The sequence below is a fragment of the Suncus etruscus genome, chromosome 14 (genome assembly GCF_024139225.1).
Source record: "Suncus etruscus isolate mSunEtr1 chromosome 14, mSunEtr1.pri.cur, whole genome shotgun sequence".
Lineage (NCBI taxonomy): Eukaryota > Metazoa > Chordata > Mammalia > Eulipotyphla > Soricidae > Suncus > Suncus etruscus.
The window spans coordinates 80,092,623-80,108,668 of record NC_064861.1 but is presented as its reverse complement, the minus strand read 5'-3'; the positions used below and the strand labels follow the sequence as shown (position 1 = coordinate 80,108,668).

General features: G+C 40.0%; 1 protein-coding gene, 1 non-coding gene and 1 pseudogene across 5 annotated transcripts in view; 1 reads left to right on the top strand and 2 right to left on the bottom strand.

Moving 5' to 3' along the window:
• The window catches only part of LSM14A (LSM14A mRNA processing body assembly factor), a 57,681-nt gene that overhangs the window by 11,364 nt on the left and 30,271 nt on the right, over nucleotides 1–16,046 (bottom strand). Inside the window, exons 4-9 of one of the 4 annotated variants that reach the window (XM_049786606.1) lie at nucleotides 11,830–11,952; nucleotides 7,537–7,713; nucleotides 7,182–7,247; nucleotides 3,170–3,268; nucleotides 1,059–1,241; nucleotides 783–954 (exon numbers count right to left, since the gene is read on the bottom strand). In XM_049786606.1, the coding sequence (XP_049642563.1) occupies nucleotides 783–954; nucleotides 1,059–1,241; nucleotides 3,170–3,268; nucleotides 7,182–7,247; nucleotides 7,537–7,713; nucleotides 11,830–11,952 (820 nt within the window). The remainder of the gene's footprint in view (nucleotides 1–782; nucleotides 955–1,058; nucleotides 1,242–3,169; nucleotides 3,269–7,181; nucleotides 7,248–7,536; nucleotides 7,714–11,829; nucleotides 11,953–16,046) is intronic. The other 3 variants (XM_049786607.1, XM_049786608.1, XM_049786609.1) reach the window with 3 other exon arrangements.
• LOC126028923 (uncharacterized) lies at nucleotides 2,973–3,135 on the top strand (annotated as a pseudogene).
• LOC126029334 (small nucleolar RNA SNORA9) lies at nucleotides 9,394–9,525 on the bottom strand. The gene has a single exon (XR_007502949.1). It is a non-coding gene; the product is annotated as a small nucleolar RNA SNORA9 (small nucleolar RNA).

Below are 16,046 nucleotides of genomic sequence, written 5' to 3'. Positions count from 1 at the left end.
CAAATGTGATAGAATCCTTTAAAAGCACACAGCTATTTAAGGGCTGGATAAGGCATTTACAGTAGATAAGGCATTTTGCTTTGCATGCAGCCAACCCTAGTTCAATCCCTGATATCCCATATGATCCCCTAAGCCCACCATGAGTGACCATAAATGCAGAGCCAAGACCAAACACTGAGCATCATCAGGTATGGCCCAATCAAACAAAAACACACACAGCCATTCCTTTACAAGAAGTATTATTTAAAATTTTAATAAAAATATTTTTCTTGGGGCCGGGTGGTGGCGCAAGAGGTAAGGTGCCTGCCTTGCCTGCGCTAGCCTTGGACGGACCACAGTTCGATCCCCCGGCGTCCCATATGGTCCCCCAAACCAGGAGCAACTTCTGAGCACATAGCCAGGAGTAACCCCTGAGCGTTACCGGGTGTGGCCCAAAAACCAAAAAAAAAAAAAAAATAAATAAAAAAATTTTTCTTTCTGAAGCCGGAGAGACAACACAGTGGTAGGGTAGAGCATTTGCCTTGCAAGCAACCAACCCAGGACAGACTCAGGTTCAATTCCCATATGGTCCCGAGCCTGCAAGGAGTGATTTCTGAGTCCAGAGTCAGGAGTAACCCCTAAGCGCCGCCAGGTGTGGCCCAAAAAACAGAAAAAAGATTATTTTTTTCTTTCAGCAAAATAAAATATTAGAAATTACAGCCAAATTGTTTGTATTCATTAAACCTCATGAGCTAATGCGGTAACTTCTACTTCAATAGAGTTAGCACATTAAACGACTGTACCTGTTATCATCACAAGAAATATTATCGAAGAAGGATTTAGTTTTGTCGTAATAGCAATTGGGTCCAAGTGGATCTTCTTCGTCAGCATTGCCTTCACTATTTTGGGTATCAACTCCTGAATCTCCTTTATCTTCACCATTTACAGGCTTCTCTTGTTTCTCAAGTTTATCTTCTAATAAAAAAAAACAAGCACATACCATACAAGTCAATGCTTGTATTAAACACCTGCAATTCACAAGTCAAGGTTATTTTCTAAGTAGGAAAATGAAAACCCACCTTTCAATTTCAGTTTATTATGAAACTCTCTGTCGATTTCTTCCTTGTTAAACTGTGCATTAGCACTTTCAAAGTCAAAGTCTTTCTCAAATTTCATTGGACCATCTCGTCGAATACCAAACCTTCCCCTGCCTCCTCGATGAGCCCCACGCCCTCTCCTTGGAGCTGAAGGTGCACCTGGTGCTATGTCAAAAACAGGAAAAACTAGTTCAGGACATGTTATTGTTTTTCTTTTAGCCAACAAGAATTTCCATCTAGTACTCTATTCATCTACTCACTTTTTCAGCACCAGGTATTGAACTCAGAGTCCTAACAATGCAAATCATGTACTGTGTATGTGTGTGTGTGTATAAAAAATATATTTAATTTTTTTGCGGGGTCACACTCACTGCTGTGTTTGGGAGTTGCTCCCAGTTATGCTGGTGGACCCATAAATACAGTGACAGGGATTGAACCTGACACTTTTTCAATCAAATCATGTAGCCACTCATCCTTCCACCCCCGCTGCCCATGGTCTTGCCATCACACTTTACATTAATTAATTAATTAATTAATTTATGTATTTGGGCCACACCCAGTGACGCTTAGGGGTTACTCCTAGCTATGTGCTCAGATATTGCTCCTGGTTTGGGGACCATATGGGATGCTGGTGGATCAAACTGAGGTTCGTCCTATATCGGCCGTGTGCAAGGCAAATGCCCTACCGCTGAGCCATCGCTCCGGCCCCTTACTTTTATTTATATGTATATTTTTTGGAGGGCACACTCAGTGGTGCTCAGTGGTTATTCCTCCTCTATACTCATGAATTACTCCTGGAGATGCTTGAAGCACCATACGAGATGGTGGGGATCAAACCAGGTCAGCAGAAGCAAGGCATGTGTCTTACCCACTGTACTATTGCTTCAGCCCAGCATTTTTAGTTCTCTAGCCCTTCTTATAGATTTTATTTCTAATATAAAAAAAGAAAGAAAACAAAAGTTTCAGGGCACTTTGGTGCATGTAAAAGGCTTGGATTTCAGTCCTGGTACTGCATGGGCCCCCAAGTACTGCTAGAAGTGATGCTGGCACACAGTGAGCTAAGAAGTCGCTGAGTACTGCCAGGTGTGGCCCAAAAACTGAAACTAAACTTCAGGCAAAACACAATTTTACTAACATCTACAACACAGCTTAGGAAGACACACAAGAAAGTTACTGATTGGGAAGGAATACACATACATTTTTGGGCCAAAATATACTGAGTTCTGATATTTCAGGAAACCTTTTATGGGAAGGATTCCAGAAGCCAAGAGAGTAAAACAAAAACCCAATGAATACAAATTATAATGGGAGAGGCATCATTTCCACTTATCTGTTACCTGGTAATAAAAAAGAAAATCACTAGGTATCTTCCTATTTCTCCTCACCTTTACAGTTTGTCAATCTAGTTTTATCTACCTCCAATAGGCAGGATTTTCTGTATCTATCTCTAATAGATGTAATTAACAAGAAATAAAACCCAACAGGATTTATGTGGTATGACAAAACAAAAACACTACAACAGCAAAATCACAGGGAAAATGTATGAATAAAACACCCAGGCCTGGAGAGATAGCACAGCAGCGTTTGCCTTGCAAGCAGCCGATCCAGGACCTAAGGTGGTTGGTTCGAATCCTGGTGTCCCATATGGTCCCCCGTGCCTGCCAAGAGCTGTTTCTGAGCAGACAGCCAGGAGTAACCCCTGAGCACCGCCGGGTGTGACCCAAAAACCAACCCCCCCCACAAACAAAAAGAACACCCAAAAGAGGAATAAAAAAAAATAAGAATACAAATTGGCATTTAATGTGAGTTAACAAAAAGAATATAAAACATGATTTTAATTATCATGACTATGTGAAAAATAATATGTAATTACAAGACTAAGAAGTGACTGTAGTCATCGCTTCTCAGCCTTTTGGCTAAGATCAAGTGTAGAAGTGACTATAGTTATTGACAGTTTTGCATTCAATTTTTATTAAGGCCTGGCAAATTGCCCACATCGAGAAAATAATCCACAAAAATCTATAGTAGCACATCTAAATATTTAATTTTAGTATTAAAAATATCTTTTGGGGGGGCTGGGTCATAGCATATACCTGTCCTGAGAGAGGTCCTAAGTTCAACTTCCATCATTGTAGGCCGCCCTTTCCCTGGTCTTAAACCTGGTGGTCCCAGTGTACCACCAGGTGTGGCCCCTATATGGAAAAAAAATAGTATGAGAAATTGTAAGGAAAACAAATGCAAAATAATATCCTTATACAGAACTGCTGGGAGATAAATTTTGAAGTATAGTAATAAAACATGTACTAACATTTTAACCCATTCCCCTTTTTGGTTTTGGGTTCACATTGGCTGGTGCTCAGGGCTTACTACTGGCTCTGTGCTCAAGAAGTACTTCTGGAGGTGCATGGGGATCCATGCATGTGGGGTGCCAGAGATCGAATCTGAGTGGTTGTGTGCAAGGCAAACAGGACCCACTATGCTATCGCTAAAGTACCATTATCTTTTATTAAAAATGATGGTAAGTATTTCTTTCACATGCGACAGCGCTCAGGGGTTACTCCTGGCTCTATGCTCAGAAGTCACTCCTGGCAGGCTCAGGGCACCATATGGGATGCCGGGATTCGAACCACGATCCTTGTGCATGAAAGACAATCGCCTTACCTCCATGCTATCTCTCTGGCCCAGGAACTCTCTTTTTAAACAAACTAAAAAAAGTAAACCAGGGCTGGAGTGATAGGGTAGCTCCTGAGCACCATCGGATATGACAGAAACAAAAACAAAAAAAGTTAAATAGGAAGTCAAAATAAAATTTCTAAGCTATTATACATACAAAACCACAAAGGAGATTAGGGAATATACCTTCAGTATCTGCATTCCCCAAAGTGTTAATATGTACAAAGAAAAAAAAAAACAAACTCAAGGTCTAAAATTAAGGGAAAGAATACTTTCCAATCATTATTTTTTGATTTTAAATCTGGAAGACTTCTAAATTGTAACACAGTTTATTTGAATATATCAATTAAACACATTTGGGAAACATTTTATAGGTTTTAAAACAGAAAATATACACTATTAAGTTATAATCAAGGTTCTCCTTAAGCAATTTTCTTTTCTGTTTTTGGGCCACACCGGCAGCACTCAGGGGTTACTCTTGGCTCTGCTCAGAAATTACTCCTGACAGGCTCGGGGGACTATAGAGGATGCTGGGGTTCAAGCCCGGGTCAGCCACCTACAAGGCAAACACCCTATCTGCTGTTATTGCTCCAGGCCCTTCTTTAAACAATTTACTTGTTCTGATCAACAGAAGACAGCTCAAAGGTCTGAACTATGTTTTGCATTCCAGAGCTGTGGATCTGATCTGGGGTACCACATGGGTGTTTGGGCTCTGCACTGGGAGTGACCCCCCCCCAACAAAACCTCTATTAAAAATTAGAGGAAAATAAGGGAAACATATCACATAGTAGTCTGATGTACCATCATTCAGCTTCCCTTCTAATACAACACCTTATTTAGCAAGTGTATTTTGGGCCAGAGCGATAGCATAGGGGTAGGGCATTTGCCTTGCATGCGTCCTACCTGGGATTGACCCCGGTTCAAACCCCAGCATTCCATATGATCCCCTGAGCCTGCCAGGAGTGATTTCTGAGGACACAGCCAGAAGCAAACCTCTTATTGCCACTGGGTATGGCCCCAAAACAAAACAAAACAAAGCAAGTGTATTTTATTATAATCTAGATACAACATTAGTATAATATTCCACTACAGGTCTATTCATATTTAAATAATTTATTTCTGGTATGTTTATTTGTGGGTTTTTGGGGGACATCATGCCACTGAAATAGATCCCGATAACTATCATCATAAATAAGTTAATCTTCTACCACAGTAATATTCCTAGTTTCCACTTTTTTTTGGGCATGTGTGTACATGTACTTAAGCACATGAACTCTACCACTTGAGTTATCTCCCCAGTATCTCCTGCTATTTTTATTTTTAATTTTTATTCTGGGCTACATCTGGTGATGGTAAGGTGTTACTTCTGATTCTGCATTTAGGAATTACCCCTACCAGTTTTGGGGAGTGGGGAAGATACAGGGATGAAAAGGTATGGAACTTGAGTGGGTTGAACATCCTGCGCGCGCGTGTGTGTGTGTGTGTGTGTGTGTGTGTGTGTGTGTGTGTGTATGTGGTGTGGTTGGTGCATGTATGTGTGTGTGTGTGTATGTGCCAAACTTAACTATGTTGTTCAAGACCTTAGTCCTGGGAGGGTTAGAGGACCACACTGGTGCAAGGTATCAAACCTGAGTTGGTTGTATGCAAAACAAGCATTTTACTTCAGTCCTATCTCTTTGAACCACCACTCAATTTTTAAAAATATCAACTATAAATCATATTTATAAAATAGCTCTATTAGAATAAACGATAGCCATTTATTATTATTTTCTTTTTAAAAAAATAAAAATTCTTTTACTTCTTTCATTCCTGGTATCAATTTACAAAGTTTATCTGATAATTTACCTATGATTACCACAATTATACATGATATAATGAAAAGAGAAAGAAAAAGATAAAGCTACAAAAATCCTCGAGAATGTATATCTAATTGACACTACACTGCATTAACCAATAGCTGCACTTTTGCAAATTGTGTCTATGAGTCCTAAACAAGAAGGATTTTCCTTGTTTAAGTTGCAGTAACTTTTCTGACTACGGATAATCTCTCCTGTGGCAGATTTTTAGCTACTCAAATGGATTTTGGACATCTATCTCCAAGTAACCTACAGCTGTCCTGACAACTCCTCGGTCTCTCTCCTGCTAAGAACTGTAGCCCTTTTCTGCTGAGTTTTTAGAACTTCCTGCACAGCCACTACTTCCACCACCAGATCCATAACTATCACCATATGCACTGCCTGAGCTTCTGCCACCAAAACTACCCTTTCATGGGCCCATAATTTGATTGCAATTGTCTACTATAATTACCAAAATCATTACGGTTCCCATCACTAAAATTTCCTCTTTCATTCTAACCATCAGATCTTCCACCACCTTCGTTTCCATATCCTGGTCCTCTACCACATCCTCTTCTATTACTATGATCAGATCCTCTGTTATAGTTTTCATCATCATCTCCTAATAACCACCTCTGCTGCCACTTCTACCACCACAGCCTCCTCTTCTACCGAAGTTTGCACCATGGCCAAAATTGCCTCCATGACCGATTGTCAGATCCACAGACTGCATTTCTTTTCACTTCACAATAATGTTAACCAATAGTCGTATTTCTGAACAATTTATCAATTGTATCATGATCAAAAAAAGTTATAAAAGCAAATCCTCGGCCCGGAGAGATAGCACAGCGGTGTTTGCCTTGCAAGCAGCTGATCCAGGACCAAAGGTGGTTGGTTCAAATCCCGGTGTCTTATATGGTACCCCGTGCCTGCCAGGAGCTATTTCTGAGCAGACAGCCAGGAGTAACCCCTGAGCAATGCCGGGTGTGGCCCAAAAACCAAAAACCAAAAAAAAAAAAAAAAAAAAGCAAATCCTCTTTTTTCCAGTTTTCCTGTCTTCTATAACTTCTATGGTTTCAATTTTTGTTGCATTTCTTCAAAGTAATCTCTCAAAGTATATTCTGCATTACCTTTAATACCACCAACAAAAAGTTTCTTTACGATTGGTCAGTACCAGGCTTCCCCCCCCCCCCCCCGGGGCCCTTCTACTACGTGCCTATTGACCTAATGTGGCTGAGCATATATTCATCTCTTCAACTCATAAGTAAGTCACAAAACCAAGGCCTTTGGTAGGTTTTGTTTGAAGGTTGCTCATTCCACAATCTGTAAGTGTGACCCATTTCTCAAAATATTCTCTTAAATGAGCATCTCTAATAATCATTGAGTTTTGAGTTTCAAAACTCAAACCTCCAATAAGCAGTTTTCTCAACTACTCTGGTTCCTTTGGATATAGCCCTTCTCCCCCAGGCAGCAGTGGTGACACTCAGAGCAGGGTGGGGGTGACTGGGCAGCAGTTTCACCTCCATTTTAAAACCAGACTCGCCTCATCCGACTCAAGTTCAATATCAGATATTGCTTTAAGATCCATAAAACTTACCTATTTGTCTCTTATTATCACTTCTGAGTTGCTCACTTTCTGGTCTTGAAACTTTGTGTACTTCAGCTGTAAAAGAAGATATAAAAGTGACCATTGACTCAGAACATAAAAAAACTTTCTGCAGGGTAGAAATAAAAACAACCCAAACAAAATGCAATAAATCTACGCCCCACCACTATCATGACTTCATCAAACCATCACTACTTTATCAAATCTGAAAAGACTGAACATTGACTCTATCAAGTTCAGTTTCGACTTTCTAGGATCATTAACAAAGTAAGTCTTCTAAATGGAAAAAGGTGGATGGAAAATGTTGATAAGTCGATTAAGGAATAGTAAAGAGCTAAAGTGCTACCTCGCCTGTGCTCTTGGTTCTCTATTGCTTTTTGGCTGGTAGATGGTAAAGGCCTGGTTGATACAGGGCTCCTTCTCCCAACAGGTGCTGGAGCAGGTAAGTGGGCCGAGGCGGTCTGTACTGCTTGTTCCATGGTTGGGCTTTTTCTCAAAGGATCTAACTGAGGGCTTGAACGACCTAAAACGTAACCAAAAGATAAGAAACTACACTAACCTTGGGGATTGAAAAATAATCCAAACCCTAAAAATAGCCTAGAATTTTATTTCCACCAATTCAAAACCTAAGCACATATCTGAATTAACCTGCTTACAAGAATAGAGTTTATACCCGAACATCTTCAATGGGCTGTCACTAGTCAGTAATGATTAAATGAAAACAAAACAAAAACAAAAACCAACTAACCAATAAAAATGCAACTATATTTTGGCCTGGATAGGTGTAACCAAGTTTTCAAATATTGGTTCCTGATAAAGATTTCCTAGATCATACTCAAGATCCTATAGGTAGGTCAGGTACAGACTTCCCCAGCAACAACCACAGATTGTAGTGAAATTTTAGCTATTATTTCCAAGGTTTCAACAAAAACCAAAATAAACCCCCTCTTTCTGAAGATATGCTTCATGGGATACCTTTATATTTACAGGAATTACCTCAACTGAATTTCTACAAGAAATAACTACAAAGCTAGGTAATGTTTTTTAGTACCTTAGGGGCTTTGGTAAACATAGCTATTAAAAAGGTCAGCAACAAACAAAACTTTAGGATAATTAATTACACAGCGGACACACTCATTTCTTGCCACTTGAGAGCTTATTGGGCAAGTTTTTGCTGACTATCTAGTTTTCACTTTTTGTTTTTGTTTTTGTTTTGTGGTTTTTGGGCCACACCCGGCAGTGCTCAGGGGTTATTCCTGGCTCCAGGCTCAGAAATCGCTCCTGGCAGGCACAGGGGACCATATGGGGCGCCGGGATTCGAACCGATGACCTCCTGCATGAAAGGTAAACGCCTTACCTCCATGCTATCTCTCCGGCCCTAGTTTTCACTTTTTAAGTATCTCATCTGTGCACAAGTGGTTAATGGCTAAGTGCTGACAATGTGGCAGGACACCAGATGTCTTAGAGAAATGGTCCTCAAACTATGGCCCGCGGGCCACATATTGTATTTGTATCTGTTTTGTTTCTTCATTGCAAAATAAGATATATGCAGTGTGCGTAAGAATTCGTTCATAAGTTTTGTTTTTACTATAGTCAGACCCTCCAATGGTCTGAGGGACAGTGAACTGGCCCCGTTTAAAAAGTTTGAGGACCCCTGCGCAGAACCACTTATTAGTAATAGTTCTACAGCTTAGGGGTGGGGGATCTGGGCCCCAGCAGTGCTTGGGGCTTACTCCTGGCTTTGCTCTCAAGAGTTACTTCTGGTGAGCTTGAAGGACCACACGGGGTGCCAAAGACTGAACCCGAGTCAGCTATGTGCAAGGTAGCTGTACCTGCTGAACTATTAGTCCAGTCCTACCATACCCAATTTAAGGTTTCCAAAAACCATAGTTTTCAACAGCTAGTGAACAGATCAGTGCCAGTGTGAAAGTATAAAAAGATTAAAACTACTCACCAAAACATAAAACAAAAAACCCAAAACAAAACAAACCACTCACCAAAAGGAGGCATCTGTTAATGTGTATCACACTATCTCTAGCCAAAGTTAACTGGGCTATTAATAGAAATACTGGAATCTTCCCACTAATTATAATAAAAAACCGAGGTTGGTTACAGAAGCTTTGGCTTACGGGAAGATGTACTGTAATGACAAATCACTCTGCAAAGTGATAGGTTTATAAAATAAATACATAATTAATGTTTTAATTATTTGAAATTTCTATAATCTTGCTCTGGAGGAAGCAGGGCAAGGCCTCAAACCATTTCATCTTGTTCTCGCAAGCACTGTTGGAATGCACAGGGTCACCCCAGACCCAAGCATGCTGGAAGCTTGCACTTTATTTTTAGGGGGTCACATCCGATGGTTTACAGAATTAATTATGGTGGTGTTCAGGGGAACATAAGTGCTTCTAGGGCTTGGATAGGGCCTGTCATGTCCAAGGCAAATGCCTTAATTGCTGTACTAGCTTTCTGAGTTCAAAGTTTCTTCAAAAGATCTATTGCTAATTTTACAATATGCATGAAAGGATCTTGTAAAACTTCAATTTGTTTGTCTGAAGAAAAGATCCTGTGTCACAAGTATTACAGAACCAGAATATAGCAATCACAGCAAGAACTCATGTTACTGTACTTGACAATCCTTTTTAGCAAAGTCTTTTAGTCAGAATGGCACTGTTTTTATAACTATGATATACAGGAGACATTCGGAACAATCCCAAGAATTATTACAGCACAGTAAGAATATAATTTAGATAGCTGATATTCTTACTAAGTTTAAAGAAAATTTCAGTAGTTTTAGTTTTGTAAAAATTTAGATAGAATTTAGTTGCTGAAACTAATGTTGAAGGGGAGTTTGAGTCATGCTCAGTGGTGCTTGGGAGCTACTTTGGGCAATGCATGGGGACCATGTGGTACCAGGATCCCAGGCCTCTAGTATGCAATCATGCACTCACCCCTCAAGTTATCTCTCCACTCCAGAGAGTGCTTTTCACTTTCTTTGCAATGTTAGGAACTGAATCCTGGGCCTCATTCATTCAAGTGCTCTATTTCTGAGCCAAATTCCCAGCCTTTGGCTGATGAAATTTCTTTCTTTTCTTTTCCTTCCTTCCTTTCCTTCTTTCTTTCCTTCCTCTCTTTCTCTCTCTCCTTCCTTCCTTCTCTCCCTCTCTCCCCTCCCCCTCTCACCCCCCCCTTTCTCATTTTTGGGCCACATCCGGTGGTGCTCAGGGGCGGACCATATGGGACACTGGGATTCGAACCAACCACCTTTGGTCCTGGATCGGCTGCTTGCAAGGGAAACACCGCTGTGCTATCTCTCCGGGCCCTCTTTCTTTCTTTTTTTTTTTAAAGCAGTAATATGGGTTTATTCCAGATTGTGTGCTTGAAGTTGAAAGTTATTTGCTGGTGGTGTTCTGGCCTTCTGCATGCAAAGCATGAGCTCCACACTTTGGTGAAGTTGGTAAAACGTAAATAATGTAAACGCAGAGTCCTTGCCTTCTATATAGATTGTGATGTTCAATGGTGATCACATAGTTTAGTTGTGGGGCTTTCCAGGAATCACTCTTTATTTTAATTTTTTCCACACCAGTTGGTGCTCTGGGGACCATACAAGGTGCCAAGGATTGTGCCCTACCTGCTATATTATCCAAAATACTCTACTATACCAAATATATCTATCTATACACACAAACCCCAAATAAATAAATACCAAAATATATAGTACCAAAAGTAAGTTTATTTTATTTTGGGGCCACTTCAAACTGTGCTTGGGGCCACTCCTGGAGGGGCTTTCAGGATCATACGGGATACTAAGAATTGAACCTGGATTGATGGTATGCAGTTTAATTTTTTCAGTTGGTGTTGGTGTATCAAATTCATCAAGAATAATTCAATTAGGCCCGGAGAGATAGCACAGCAGTGTTTGCCTTGCAAGCAGCTGATCCAGGACCAAAGGTGGTTGGTTCGAATCCCGGTGTCCCATATGGTCCCCGTGCCTGCCAGGAGCTATTTCTGAGCAGACAGCCAGGAGTAACCCCTGAGCACTGCTGGGTGTGGCCCAAAAACCAAAAAAAAAAAAAAAAAAAAAAAAAAAAAAAGGAATAATTCAATTGGGGCCAAAGTGATATAGCACAACAGGTAGGGAATTTGCCTGGTATGTAGTAGACCCAGGTTCAATCCACAGCATCCCATATGGTCCCTTGAGCCTGAGTAACTCCCGAGGGCTGTTGAATATGGCTCAAACCCCCCGCCAAAAAAAAAAAAAAAAAACAACCCAACCCCCCCAAAAAAAAACCCCAAACCTTATTTTATTTTCAGTGTTGTATTCAGACTCATTAAATCTATAAAAACATTAAATACAAATTTCAGTATTGTTTTGCCAAGTGTCATAGTGGCATTTTAAAAATATGTGTAAGAATTGTAAAAATCTAAATTATAAAGTCTATAAAGTAATATAAAAATGTTTAAAGTCATTTAATAATAAACTTACTGCAATGGCAATTAGGAATAAAATATCAAAAGAATCAAATATAAGTTATAGACATGGTCTGCAAGTTACAAAAGCTTGTATACATTCAGAGAAGCAACAACTCACTACAGAAATTGAGAATGGATGTATTTGAAGGAAAAAAGCTAAACTTACCTTGAGATAACTGTGTTTTTATGGATCTTGTGTCCTGTGTGAACGCAGAACCAACTGCACTACTCTGGGATAGAGCACCGCTGTTTGATGTGTCTGTCCCAAAGGATGTCAAGGAACTTCCTGCTTCAAGAAATTATTTTTTTATGAGAGAAAATTAAAATAAACTTCTAAAAAAACTACTATGTAAAGTAACATGTTACTTTAATGCTAAAAGTACTGTTGCTTCTAATACTTGCACAATTACTAAGATGGAAATTAAAAATGTGAAAATAGGGCCCGGAGAGATAGCACAGCGGCGTTTGCCTTGCAAGCAGCCGATCCAGGACCAAAAGGTGGTTGGTTCGAATCCCGGTGTCCCATATGGTCCCCCGTGCCTGCCAGGAGCTATTTCTGAGCAGACAGCCAGGAGTAACCCCTGAGCACTGCCGGGTGTGGCCCAAAAACCAAAAAAAAAAAAAAAAAAAAAAAAAAGTGAAAATAAAAAATTGTTTAAAATTTTGTTATCATTAAATATAAAAGCAAGCCATTCATTACATACTTATCTATCCAATATCCTTTAATGCCAACAATTTGTGTAAAATATGCGATACTGCTGGGCAGTCTGCAAAGGGAATGGCAAGGATTCTTGTCAGATAAGATGCAAAAATAGTACATTCTTGAGCAGGGGATGTGGTTCAGTGGTAGACTGTTAACTTCACATATTTGAGATGCTATTTCTACCCTCAGTTCCAAAACATAACACATTCTCTGTCAATATTAAGGTCAATTCCTTGTTTTGTTTTTAGGCTACTTAGGACTTACTCATGATTCTGTGCTCAGAGGTCACTCCAGGTAGAGCTTGGGGACCATGTATGAACCAAGAATTGAACCCAGGTTAGTTGCATGCAAGGCATGCATGTGAATGCATGTACTTTCTTTCTACCAAGGACAATTATTTTAATAACAAATATCTACACAAATAGCCAATCAGTTGAGAAATGTATGAAGGTTTTAGTCCTGCACTTCACATGCTTCCTCTCAGAATCATAATGTGAGTTGCATTCTGTTCAAGGAATTAGAAATGGTCTATTAGTTTTGAATTACAAAATCCCTAGAAAAGGCCCGATTCTTTGCTCTGCTAAGCTGGTCACCTTAATCTTTCTTGAGATTCTATAGTATTTAGGCACCATTCACTTTCCACATACTATGCTGACTTAATATTTAATCAACACAAGTCTTTTCTAGCAGGAAATTTCAGTATCTATTAGTTTTCAATGCCTAAATAGCTTTCACTGCTCTTAGTCAAAATTCTTGTTACTAAACTCAAGTTTCTAAGACCTCCTTTTCTGTCATCAGTGTCCTTATTTCCACCTGTCTATTCCAATTACGGCAGAACAAGTTGTTTACTTGTTTTGAAATAGTGAAGATTATGATCATGGTGGCAAGGGTGCAATATTCTCATTTCTAGGCTAATAACTCCAGTTCTATCATCCCTTACCTCCCTCTCCCCATGGTCTTTTTGGGTGACTTTTTTTTTTTTTGGTCACACACGGCAACGCTCAGGGGTTACTTCTGGCAGGTTCAGGGGACCATATGGAATGCCGGGATTTGAACCACTGTCCTTCTGCATGCAAGGCAAATACCTTACTTCCATGCTAGATCTCTGGCCCTTAGGGTGACTTCTAAATCAATGCATTTCTAGTCCTGTTACAATGTAAAATGTAGCACAGAATCATTGGGAAGACCATGGTGAGACAATATCATCAGTATGCAGCTCCAGCCTGTTCTGGAGAGCCCTAACAATCTCCTACCATATCCCTTAGAATGTTGGAACTAATGTTCTAAAAACTGTTATGGGAGGGGCCGGAGGAATGACCCCCCCAAAAAAATAAACCAAAAAAATCTATAGGGGGCCAAAGCGGTGGCACAAGCGATAAGGCGTCTGCCTTGCACATGCTAGCCTAGGACGGTTATATCCACTGGCGTCCCATATGGTCCCCCAAGCCAGGAGTGATTTCTGAGTGCATAGCCAGGAGTAACCCCTGAGCATCACTGAGTCTGGCACAAAAAACAAACAAAATTTTTTTTTATAGGAAATTAAAATATTCCATTATCTTTAGTATTTCAGGACAAAGGCCAAGAGACCTATAACCATGCTGCTGTTACCTCACCTGACCTGGTTGCCTGCTCTTACTTTTATCTCTCAGTTCCTGGCCAAACCACCTTAACTACTTCATCCTGATTCTATTGAATTTAGCGGAAAAAATTTTTATTTTATTTTTGCTATGGTGTGAAGCAAGGATCAAAGATAAATTGGGGGGAAGGATTCTCCTTAGCAATACTCAGGGGCCCAGGACCTACTTCTGATGATTTGTAGTCTAGTTCTGTGGGTCTATACAGCTTGGGCCCAGCAAAGCTGAGACTATTAGTAGGGTAGAGGGAATGAGGGGGGGGGGGCGAGAGAGAGACAGAATGAAATTTTTTCTTTTGCCACAACCGGTGGGCTCAGGGGTCACTCCTGGTTCTGTGCTCAAAAATTGCCACTGGCATGCACGGGGGAACCATATGGGATGCTGATTTCGAACCACCATCAGTCCTAGGTCGGCTGCATGCAAGGCAAATGCCCTAACGCTGTGCTATTTCTCCGGCCCTGAGACAGAATGAATTTAGCTGGGGCTTTGCTAATGCACTCCACTGGTCCCAGGGTTTTCCAAATATATACCCAGCTGCTACAGCACTGACAATTCCTTTCTTCAGTGAACTACACTTATATCTTCATTTAAACCCTGTATTTAAATGGTTTCATTCCTATACTCTTTACTCCTAAGCTATCAGTAACTCACTGTCTTGTATTGTAACTTTGTATAGTAAATCTTGAAAATAGTCAAAACCCTCAAATTTTACTATTCTTGGTTTATCTTTTGTTGTTCTACATAAACAATAGAATCAGCATGTCACTTTATATTTAAGTATATTTTAACACTTTGTATAGTAAATCTTGAAAATAGTCAAAACCCTCAAATTTTACTATTCTTGGTTTATCTTTTGTTGTTCTACATAAACAATAGAATCAGCATGTCACTTTATATTTAAGTATATTTTAATACTTAATTTCCACCAGCTGTAACAACCAATTGTTTTCATTTCAATGACCAAATGTACCCTGGGGGGGGGATAAATTTATCCACCTTCTGCTAAGAATTACTACTGTTGAAGTTTAAAAAAATCCTCACTAATTCTACCACATCTGATCTAGATCTGCATCTGTATTTTTTGGGTGGTGCCAAGACTGAACCCAAAAGCTGGCACATACAGGGCAAGAGTTCTACTGCTGAATCAAATCACCAGCTTCTATATAAAGATTATTATTATATTATTATTTTTGGTTTTTGGGCCACACCCGGTGGTGCTCAGGGGTTACTCCTAGCTGTCTGCTCAGAAACAGCTCCTGGCAGGCATGGGGGACCATATGAGACACCGGGATTTGAACCAACCACCTTAGGTCCTGGATCGGCTGCTTGCAAGGCAAACGCTGTTGTGCTATCTCTCCGGGCCCTATAAAGACTATTTTGTGTGTGTCATAGAAGTCATATGTGGTGCCAGGGATCAAACCTGGGTCAGCTGTGTACAAGGCAAACAAGCTAATCTCTGTGGGTTCAATGAGGTCCTAAAGGAACTTGCATTCCTCCTTCCAATCTTTTTTGTTTTGGAGGGCCATATGGGGTAGTTAAGATAGAACCAAGGTGGGCTGCATACATAGTCTTTTTTCCAATCTGTAAATCTTTATTTCCCCCTTGGTCTTATTTAACTAGTACCTCTAGAACAATACTAAATGAAAAAGACAATTTTGCCTTTCTTCTTATTCTTTACCTCAAGAGAAAGCATTTTTTTCACTATTATATATCTTTTTCTTTTTGGTCTTATGGTCACATCTGGTTGTGCTCAGGATTACCCCAGATTCTGTGCTCAGGTATCATTCCTGATAGTACTCAAGGGACCATATACAGTGCTGTGTACTGAATCTGGGCTAGCCACATGTAAGGCAACTCCATCTTTCCAGCCCTATAAGCATTCATTTTCATTGATCAAACTTAAATTCTCTTCTATTCATTACTTGTTCATAGGTATTAAATTTTTTATCAAATGTCTTTTTAGTATCTCCCAAAATTGCAGTTTTCCTTCTCCTATATGCCTTTGTTCATACATTTCAACTGTGTAAAATTATCGTAGCATTCCTG